The sequence below is a fragment of the Odontesthes bonariensis genome, chromosome 8, assembly GCF_027942865.1.
Source record: "Odontesthes bonariensis isolate fOdoBon6 chromosome 8, fOdoBon6.hap1, whole genome shotgun sequence".
Classification (NCBI taxonomy): Eukaryota; Metazoa; Chordata; class Actinopteri; order Atheriniformes; family Atherinopsidae; genus Odontesthes; species Odontesthes bonariensis.
The window spans coordinates 36,975,809-36,986,344 of NC_134513.1; the positions used below are offsets into that span (position 1 = coordinate 36,975,809).

Here is a 10,536-nt window from a genome sequence, read left to right on the forward strand (position 1 = left end):
CTGAAGGCAAAGAAGAGGGCAGAGACTCTGTTGATGCCGGGGCTTCAGACCTTCACCTCTATTAACTGAATTAAAAAATTAAATTGATCCGAATACTGCAGCAGTATCATTAATTACTGTTTTCTTGCTCTTGACAGCGGCATTGTTTTCTTCTCTACTTTTGTGGTTGTAGAGTAGCGGTAACCTTCACGTAGCAGCGCCACCTCTGTGACGGAGAAAATTGCAACTACTGGCACATCGACTTGCGCTGCTTGCGCCACTATACATGGCGGGCACGAAATCGTGACGTCATCAACACCGCTCGCGCTAGCAGACGCGGCAACCATGCTAGAGCCTTTAGTCTCAGCTCAGCGTCTCTTAGTCTCAGCGTCTCTTAGTCTCTGCTCAGCGTCTCTTAGTCTCAGCGTCTCTTAGTCTCAGCGTCTCTTAGTCTCTGCTCAGCTCTCTTAGTCTCAGCTCAGCGTCTTTTAGTCTCTGCTCAGCGTCTCTTAGTCTCAGCTCAGCGTCTCTTAGTCTCAACGTCTCTTAGTCTCAGCTCAGCGTCTCTTAGTCTCAGCTCAGCGTCTCTTAGTCTCAGCTCAGCGTCTTTTAGTCTCAGCTCAGCGTCTCTTAGTCTCAGCTCAGCGTCTCTTAGTCTCAGCTCAGTGTCTCTTAGTCTCAGCTCAGCGTCTCTTAGTCTTAGCGTCTCTTAGTCTCAGCTCAGCGTCTCTTAGTCTCTGCTCAGCGTCTCTTAGTCTCAGCTCAGCGTCTCTTAGTCTCAGCTCAGCGTCTCTTAGTCTCAGCGTCTCTTAGTCTCAGCGTCTCTTAGTCTCAGCGTCTCTTAGTCTCTGCTCAGCGTCTCTTAGTCTCAGCGTCTCTTAGTCTCAGCGTCTCTTAGTCTCTGCTCAGCGTCTCTTAGTCTCAGCTCAGCGTCTCTTAGTCTCTGCTCAGCGTCTCTTAGTCTCAGCTCAGCGTCTCTTAGTCTCTGCTCAGCGTCTCTTAGTCTCAGCTCAGCGTCTCTTAGTCTCTCCTCAGCGTCTCTTAGTCTCAGCTCAGCGTCTCTTAGTCTCAGCTCAGCGTCTCTTAGTCTCAGCTCAGCGTCTCTTAGTCTCTGCTCAGCGTCTCTTAGTCTCTGCTCAGCGTCTCTTAGTCTCTGCTCAGCGTCTCTTAGTCTCAGCTCAGCGTCTCTTAGTCTCTGCTCAGCGTCTCTTAGTCTCAGCTCAGCGTCTCTTAGTCTCTGCTCAGCGTCTCTTAGTCTCTGCTCAGCGTCTCTTAGTCTCTGCTCAGCGTCTCTTAGTCTCTGCTCAGCGTCTCTTAGTCTCAGCTCAGCGTCTCTTAGTCTCTGCTCAGCGTCTCTTAGTCTCTGCTCAGCGTCTCTTAGTCTCAGCTCAGCGTCTCTTAGTCTCTGCTCAGCGTCTCTTAGTCTCTGCTCAGCGTCTCTTAGTCTCTGCTCAGCGTCTCTTAGTCTCAGCTCAGCGTCTCTTAGTCTCAGCTCAGCGTCTCTTAGTCTCAGCTCAGCGTCTCTTAGTCTCTGCTCAGCGTCTCTTAGTCTCTGCTCAGCGTCTGTTAGTCTCTGCTCAGCGTCTCTTAGTCTCTGCTCAGCGTCTCTTAGTCTCAGCTCAGCGTCTCTTAGTCTCAGCGTCTCTTAGTCTCAGCTCAGCGTCTCTTAGTCTCAGCTCAGCGTCTCTTAGTCTCTGCTCAGTGTCTCTTAGTCTCAGCGTCTCTTAGTCTCAGCTCAGCGTCTCTTAGTCTCTGCTCAGCGTCTCTTAGTCTCAGCGTCTCTTAGTCTCAGCTCAGCGTCTCTTAGTCTCAGCTCAGCGTCTCTTAGTCTCTGCTCAGCATCTCTTAGTCTCAGCGTCTCTTAGTCTCAGCTCAGCGTCTCTTAGTCTCAGCTCAGCGTCTCTTAGTCTCAGCTCAGCGTCTCTTAGTCTCAGCTCAGCGTCTCTTAGTCTCAGCGTCTCTTAGTCTCAGCTCAGCGTCTCTTAGTCTCAGCTCAGCGTCTCTTAGTCTCAGCTCAGCGTCTCTTAGTCTCTGCTCAGCATCTCTTAGTCTCAGCGTCTCTTAGTCTCAGCTCAGCGTCTCTTAGTCTCAGCTCAGCGTCTCTTAGTCGCTGGTTCAGTTAGTTCTCTGCTCCTTGGCTTAGTCTCTGTTCTGTGTTCCTGTTTGACATTTTTTCTGAGCTTCATTCCTTGTTTTCAGTGTCAGATTCTGTTGGATTCTTGTTTGTTGTCATCACTCCTAGATGTCCTCAGGTGTCTTGGTCTGTCCCCTGGTCTCATCCACACCTGTCTCCTGGTAATTACTCCCCATCCACCTCCCAGTATCTCTAGCTCACCTGTTGGAGCGTTGTTGCTGTTTTTACCCAGTGGATCTATGTCCTCTGTTCCTGGTTTCTCTTCCCGGTTAGTTTCCTGAGTCAGTCGGTCCTTTCGTCTTCTTTGGTTCCTTCTTGTACTCTCTGTTAACGGTTTTGCTTAACCTGACCTGGCAGCGCTTCGTGTTTAGTTTGAATAAAACCATTGTTCTTCTTTGTCCTTTTCCTGAAACCTCACATCTATTTGAACTTGGGAAAAGTTTAAACATTGGAAACCCATTTAAATGAACCCTCAGACGATGGGCTGTACAAACAGACACATCAGACCGATAGAAAGCATTTGTGATGGAACGGAGGGCACAGCTGGGGCACAGCTGAACCAGGGCACACACGGGTTACCTCTCAGGGCAACAAGCTGTAAGTGGAGGCATCCTGAGAGGACAATCAGGACACCAAACAACCGAGAAGCTGACCGAAGATAAGCCTGTTGTTGTTCAATTTTGTAGCATTTGTCTTACTCTAAAACATTGAATCTGAAGACTCACCCACCACACAGCAGAAACAGCAGAAATATGTGAGTCAATGTCATGTGTTCGACGTCACCTGACCGCCTGCTGTTCAGCACAGTCAGCTGGACCTCTACCAGAGGCTCGAAAAGAAGCATCATCAGCACAACAGCAACATTTATTCTAATGAGATAAAAGAACTGTGTGTTGATGTGAAATTTGCTCTAACTTTGTTAGTAACTATAACCAGCACGGTTTGCGGCTAAAGGTAAAACTCAAATGTTAGCCTGAAGGAGCCGAAATTAATCTGAAGCTGTAGAAACCAGTAAGAAATCAGAGTAATGGCTGTGCTTTCCAGGATTCTAACATGATTGCAGTTTAAATACACCTATAGTGGGTATCTGCAAATAAAAACACTGTTTCTGGGGTTCATTTTCCAGCAGACGGGTTTGATAGAATCAACATGAATGTGTCTGAAGGCTGGGTTTAGCTCTCAAACTGTTCATCTAATGTGGAAAGTCTGGCTGCTGAACTGTTGTGTGGCCACTCGTTGTTATTCTGCTCGTCTCGGCCTGAACATCACTGAACTGTGTGTTGTGTCCTGGCAGCAAAGAGAATCCGCTCAGTGTTTCCCTCTGTGTGTCGAATTCTCTGATGAAACGCTGGCTCTAATTGGGGCCTCAGTGGAACCTCCTGATTCCATCTGCAGATTATTACAGCGCTCTGCTTATCCAAACTGCCCACAGATGTTCTACAGCACTGTGAAGGTAACTCAGCCAACCTAAACACTGCAAACTCAGCTTTTACGGAGAGAGACTGGGTGTTTGGAACAGCTGCAGAATTTAACCCAACCCTGGTGTTAAGAGGCTTACAGCAGGATTAGAAACAAATCGCCGCCTTTACGTTACACATGTAGTCGCAGCTTCGCCACAGAAAGGAGACCTGATGATTCATTGGTGTTTGAACTCGTGTCTGTGACAGAGCTGCAAGTATGACTCTCATTAACCATTAATCTGACTGTCACTAACTGCTTTATTACCGGATACGAACAGACCCGTTGTTGTTTAATTAGGGGAGCCGAGCCCACTTATTACTAATTAGTAACTCGTTAACTCGTTATTATCGCGTTAACTCGTTAATTATTCGTTAAATATTTTATCTGTGACTCACTGAGCTTTTGTGTGTCCAACAAAGCTACCTGCAATTTGTGTTGGAACGAGTTCTCCTTCTCATCTTTCATGTAAAGCTCTGGAAAGAAAGTTCCTCCACAACCATGAGAGAGACTGATGACGTCACACAGACACCGTTACTTCAACTTCCTGCTGCTGAAGCTTCAGCAGCAGCAGCTTCAGCAGCAGCAGCAGCAGCAGCTTCAGCAGCAGCAGGTGCAGCAGGTGCAGCAGGTGCAGCAGGTGCAGCAGGTGCAGCAGCAGCTTCAGCAGCTTCAGCAGCAGCAGCAGCAGCTTCAGTAGCAGCAGGTGCAGCAGGTGCAGCAGCAGGTGCAGCAGGTGCAGCAGCAGCAGCTTCAGCAGCAGCAGGTGCAGCAGGGGCAGCAGGTGCAGCAGCAGCTTCAGCAGCAGCAGCAGCAGCAGGTGCAGCAGGTGCAGCAGCAGCAGCAGCAGCAGCAGCTTCAGCAGCAGGTGCAGCAGGAGCAGCAGCAGCAGCTGCAGCAGCAGGTGCAGCAGGAGCAGCAGCAGCAGCTTCAGCAGCAGCAGGTGCAGCAGGTGCAGCAGCTTCAGCAGCAGCAGCAGCAGCAGGTGCAGCAGGTGCAGCAGCAGCAGCAGCAGCAGCTTCAGCAGCAGCAGGTGCAGCAGGTGCAGCAGCAGCAGGAGCAGCAGCTTCAGCAGCAGCAGCAGCTTCAGCAGCAGCAGGTGCAGCAGGTGCAGCAGCAGCAGCAGCAGCAGGAGCAGCAGCAGCAGGTGCAGCAGGTGCAGCAGCAGCAGCAGCAGCAGGAGCAGCAGCAGCAGGAGCAGCAGCTTCAGCAGCAGCAGGTGCAGCAGGTGCAGCAGCAGCAGCAGCAGCTTCAGCAGCAGCAGGTGCAGCAGCAGCAGCAGCAGCAGCAGCAGGTGCAGCAGGTGCAGCAGCAGGAGCTTCAGCAGCAGCAGCAGCAGCAGCTTCAGCAGCAGCAGGTGCAGCAGGTGCAGCAGGTGCAGCAGCAGCAGCTTCAGCAGCAGCAGGTGCAGCAGCAGCAGCAGCAGCAGCAGCAGGTGCAGCAGGTGCAGCAGCAGCTTCAGCAGCAGGAAGTTGAAGTAACGGTGTCTGTGTGACGTCATCAGTCTCTCTCATGGTTGTGGAGGAACTTTCTTTCCAGAGCTTTACATGAAAGATGAGAAGGAGAACTCGTTCCAACACAAACTGCAGGTAGCTTTGTTGGACACACAAAAGCTCAGTGAGTCACAGACTGTGGGGTTTTCTTTCTTTCTTCCTCAGTTTAATATAAATCAGCCGTATCACTTTGGCGGACAGCTAGGTGGAAATTAGAAACTGAGCCCATCAGATAAAGCGAAGCCATCACCGTCTGAGCTCTGTCATCATCACATGAATCAAAGACTGAGATCAGCGGCTGTCCTCGTCCTACAGAGGACGCTCTCAGGCAGCTGGACCTCTGCATTTCAGTTTAATGGGATTCAATTAAAGAAAGAAGAACCACCTCAAAAACTTCAATCTAAATGTCTATGTTTCCAGCCGATGTGCTGCCACTCGTGGTCGGGTTATCAGCTCAGGGATTTATGACCACAGCCCATCCTTTTCGTCACAAAAAGAGCATGATTAAAGGTCTCTGCACACTGACCCTGAAGGTGTCATCAGACAGAAAAATAATGGCACTTTATATCGATCTTATTCCCACGCAAAGGTTTTCATCCTCTCATTGGGAGGCCTTCGTCAGGATAGACAAAGACGTCGGTGTTGGGGTCTTCAGTGTTTTCTCTCTGACTTAGTCTGCAGAACTCTGAGCTGAGGAGGTTAAATCAGAAGAAGAAGAAGTCAACAAATTAATTTAAAAAGGATGCAAATTTTAATTCTCCATGAGCTACTGCACAGGAGCTCCTCATAGGCCCACTGCTGTGCAAAGACATCCACGTTTCCCGTGATTCTGTGGAAGCAAAACTCCAGCTTCAATCTGGCTTTCACGTTGTACTTCCACAGTCACAGCATTAAGGGTCGGCCCTCCCTGTAGTTTGTCGCTATGAGTCAGGTATATTGACATTTTCGCTTCGCCAATTAAGAAATTTATGAGTTGACACTTTTCTTTTTCTGTCTTTCTATACCTAACTCCGCTAATGAAAACAGGCACAGTAAAAACAACACCAAACAGACCTTAAAACGTTAAAAAAAACCTGCCAATCTCCTGCACTCAGTAAAAACATGAAAGATGTTTTCGGACAGTCTGCAGAAAGGGCACTCGTTTAAAACACTGTGATTGAAAACAGATAAAAAGGCGTTGGTCGCAATGGCGCCATGTAAAATTCTCCACTGGAGATCTCCGATTCTCTTTTTTGGAGGAGGTTTGTACAGTTCTCCACTGTGGGCTCAGCCCACCCAGCCTCCCGGTCCACACACACTCCGCTCTATTGCACAGGCCTGTCCTGAGGATAGTTTTAACACAGTTCATGTATAATGTCTTTTTATTGGCCGTGTGCAGGCTCAGCTTCTCCACCCTGCAGGACTTCAGTAGAGGACCGCTGAGCTCTGCGAACCCAGGCCTCAGGTGGATTTCTGGGTACAAGTCCCTGGGGTCAGGTTCCGCCTCTCCCCTGCTGTATCTAAGGAGAAGGCCTTTCTCCTTCTCCGTCAGCCTCTCCCTCCACAGCTCCAGGCACCTCTCCATCAGTCGGAGGGAGCGCACCCCCAAAACGGAGCCCAGAGCTCGGCTGTCCGCGAGTGCCGGTCCTGCTACATCTACCAGCTGATGCAGGCAGAAGAACTTTGACCTGCACAGCGCCCCCATCAGACCGGGCACAGCACTGCAGCAGACGTCCAGCCTGGCACCACAGAGTACAGGCTCCTTTAACAGCCAGTACAGAGAGTCACACTTCTCACTTCTTTTAACTTTAAACAGCGCCCAGGACTTAAAAGCACCCTGATAAAAAGGAGGCAATCCACTTAACTTAAGAGAATTAAAGTCAGTAAAAAACAGAGCAGCATCCAGACCCAGGTTGTTAACCTGAGTATGCAGCTGGCCACGTCCCTCCACACCAGATCCTTCGGTCCAGTCAAATATCTTTGAAAGAACTGGAGTCTGAAGGTGGCGTCCTGCTGGCCAGGTGGACCAGGCCCTGGCCCCCCTCATCTCTGGATAAAAACAGCACAGACTGAGGTACCCAATGAAATTTATCCCAGAAGAAGTTGATTATCTTAGCCTGAATCTGAGCTATAAGTCCTGGTGGAGGGTCCAGACAGATTATTTAAAACCAGGACCCTCCCTCTGAAAGACATTTGCGAGCGGAGCCACCTCCACACCGTTTGTTTTCCACTTTCTCCATAATATTATCCCAATTTTTTTTTTAATGTTGTTGCTCCCTAAATAAATACTGAAGCCTTCCCTTTTCCAGGTCAGGCTTTGAGGGTTTCACGCCACTCGCCAACAGCCAGGGCTTTGCTCTTCCTCCAGTTCACCCTCGCAGCAGACACAACAGAAAACTTCTCAATGATGGAGTCTAAAACACACACATCCTGTCGGTCTTTAATAAAAACAACAACATCATCAGCGTAAGCCGATAAAACAACACTGCTGTTAAAACCAGGTAAAAACAGGCCTCGGACAGACGATCGTATCACTTGTAGGAGGGGTTCCAGGGAGAGCGCATAGAGCATCCCAGACAGGGCTCAGCCCTGCCGGACGCCTCTATGCACCCTAAAAGGAGCACACAGGCCACCATTAACCTTCAGCACACTCTCAATGTCACTGTACAACACCTTGATCTTGGCTATAAAACCAGCGCTGAACCCAAACCTCCCCATGACCTTCCAGAGGAAGTTGTGTTCAATGCGGTCAAAAGCCTTTTCTTGATCTAATGAGATCAATCCAGCGCTGGTCCCACTGACTGTGATGCCCGTCTCCACCAGTCTGTTCACCTGCTCCACCTTCTCCACAAACAGGACCACCGCACTGTTCATACAGGCAGCAGACTTCACACATCCATGCCCGATCACCTCCCCTACAGCCAGCGCCACCTCCTCCACGCTGCACGGAGAGCCGGCACCAACCCTGATGCCGTGCTTCCTGGACAGCATGGAGAAGCCGCCAGGAGCCATTGCAGCTTCCCAGCGGTGCTGGGAAGCACACCCAACAAATGCGACAAAAAAAGGGAAATTAAACTCGCTAAAGAAGCCGCTGAAGAAGTCGCTAAAGAAGCCACTAAAGAAGCAGCTGAAGAAGCCGCTGAAGAAGCCACTAAAGAAGCCGCTAAACAAGTCGCTAAAGAAGCCGCTAAAGAAGCCGCTAAAGAAGCCGCTGAAGAAGCCGCTAAAGAAGCCGCTAAACAAGTCGCTAAAGAAGCCGCTAAACAAGTCGCTAAACAAGTCGCTAAACAAGTCGCTAAACAAGTCGCTAAACAAGTCGCTAAACAAGTCGCTAAAGAAGCCGCTAAAGAAGCCGCTAAACAAGTCGCTAAAGAAGCCGCTAAAGAAGCCGCTAAACAAGTCGCTAAGAAAGCCGCTAAAGAAGCCGCTAAAGAAGCCGCTAAACAAGTCGCTAAACAAGTCGCTAAAGAAGCCGCTAAAGAAGCCGCTAAAGAAGCCGCTGAAGAAGCCGCTAAAGAAGCCGCTAAAGAAGCCGCTGAAGAAGCCGCTAAAGAAGCCGCTAAAGAAGCCGCTAAACAAGTCGCTAAACAAGTCGCTAAAGAAGCCGCTAAAGAAGCCGCTAAAGAAGCCGCTAAAGAAGCCGCTGAAGAAGCTTCCTTGTTGCTTTCTACCACCACTTTGTTCGTTTCCATCACAACATTTCCTTGTTGATTTCATTCTGTGCTCTGATGTTAGAAGTATTCATTCTAAGATTAATGATGTTGTTAAAAACAGAACATCTGGAGGAGGCTCCTGAACTACTGGTCTGATGCAGCTATCAGCAGCTCTCAGACACATTTCTGAGCTCCATGTCATCACATCAGCTCCTCTAAACAGCCTCATGTTCCTCTTTCAGCTTTAGTTAACTCTGGGTGATATGGAAGAGTATTAGGGCCAGACATAAGAAAAAATATTTATATTTTGCCTGTCGAGATTAAAGTCGAAATGTCGAAAATAAAGTAATTAGATGATGGACCAGAGGAGTTGACTTTTTTTCTCGAGAATTCGACTTTATTCTCGACATGTCGACTTTAATCTTGACAGGCAAAATATTATTATTTTTTCTTATGCCTGGCCCTAATACTCTTCCGTAGGGTGAGGAGATGGACTCTGATCAATAATCCTGATCAGGATCTATTGCAGCTGTTTTTACTCTTTAATGAATGTGAATCCGGTGAAGTGATGTTCCAGATGTTCTCAGCAGGAAACAGTTCCAGATGTTCTCAGCAGGAAACAGTCAGAAAGATTCAGATCTCTGATCTGGACTCGTGATCAATCTGTGATTCATGGAAAAACCTTGATGCAGTTTTGATGTCAGACATGTTGAGTCAGATCTGGAGTATTGATTACTGATCAGTGATCGGTCCTCTGCTGCTGGATCTGCTTTGAAATGTTTTAATGAGCCAGAACTTTGTGTGAAGAAGCGCTTTGAATGAAGCCAATTGTGCTGATGTTGGCAGGGTTTCCTGCTGTGTGTGCGTGCGCGTGTGCATGCGTGCGTGTGATCCTCAGTGATGCTGACAGACTTGCAGGATTCAGTGAGGCAGCAGCCGACTGACCCACTTTCTGCAGAACACAACGAGCTGCTGGCTGCCTCCCGACCGGACCGCCGGTGCCACAGCGCGTCCGTCCCCGACACGCACACCAACACACACTCTCTCTCTCTCACGCACGCACCCAGCACACCCAGCACCTTTCTGTCCCATAAAAGCGCTCACCGCGGCGGGTTTCGGCCGAACAAAGCCTCCCGCCGCCGCCGCTGCATGCCGGCGGAGCTGCGGCTGGAAACGCCGAACAAAGCGCGCCCTTACCTGGATGAAGCAGAGCAGCTGCACCGCGACGAGCAGCGGGGGCGGCATGGTGCGTGTGGGGGTCTGGGTGTCTTCACTACGGCCTCTTTGCTCTCAGTCTGCTGCGCATCCAAACAATGGCGATCTCTGCTGCATCGGAGCGCGGAGCTCCGCGGCGCGCACAGCTTCCGTCTGCGTTTTATTTCCGCTCCGCCGCCGCCGTCTTCATCATCACCATCATCACCCTCATCCAAACGGAGCGCAGCTCGAACCGGACCCGCTGTGACTCGGAGGTAACGGGCCGGGCTCCGGGGTCCATGCCGCGGCCTGGAGACGAGCAGGAGGTCGGTGTCGGTCAGCGGTGATGAAGCTGCTGCTGCGCGGCGTCGCCCCGCCCTGCGCTCCGGAGACTGCACGGAGACACGCAGGTCCTCCTCCTTCTACTCCTCTCCTCCTCCTCCCCCTCATCATCATCATCATCATCATCGTCAGCTTAACAGCACGCGCAGACACGATGTGCATCACCTGGAGAATCATTTCATCAACAAAAGCTGCAGCGATGTGATTTGGATCAGAGATGAACATTCTGTTCATTTTCGGCTTCATTTTCCACCAGCTGAATGATATTGTTCAACAGAAAACAAATGCAGATTCCAGTGAGTCC

General features: G+C 50.0%; 1 protein-coding gene across 3 annotated transcripts in view; it reads right to left on the minus strand.

Annotated features, from left to right (window-relative positions):
• Window positions 1-10,275, minus strand: part of ptpro (protein tyrosine phosphatase receptor type O) — a 65,701-nt gene extending 55,426 nt beyond the window's left edge. For all 3 annotated transcript variants that reach the window (XM_075472358.1, XM_075472357.1, XM_075472356.1), the window contains exon 1: window positions 9,894-10,275. In XM_075472358.1, coding sequence (XP_075328473.1) covers window positions 9,894-9,941 — 48 coding nt within the window. In that variant the 5' untranslated portion in view covers window positions 9,942-10,275. The remainder of the gene's footprint in view (window positions 1-9,893) is intronic.
• Window positions 10,276-10,536: the final 261 nt, after the last annotated feature.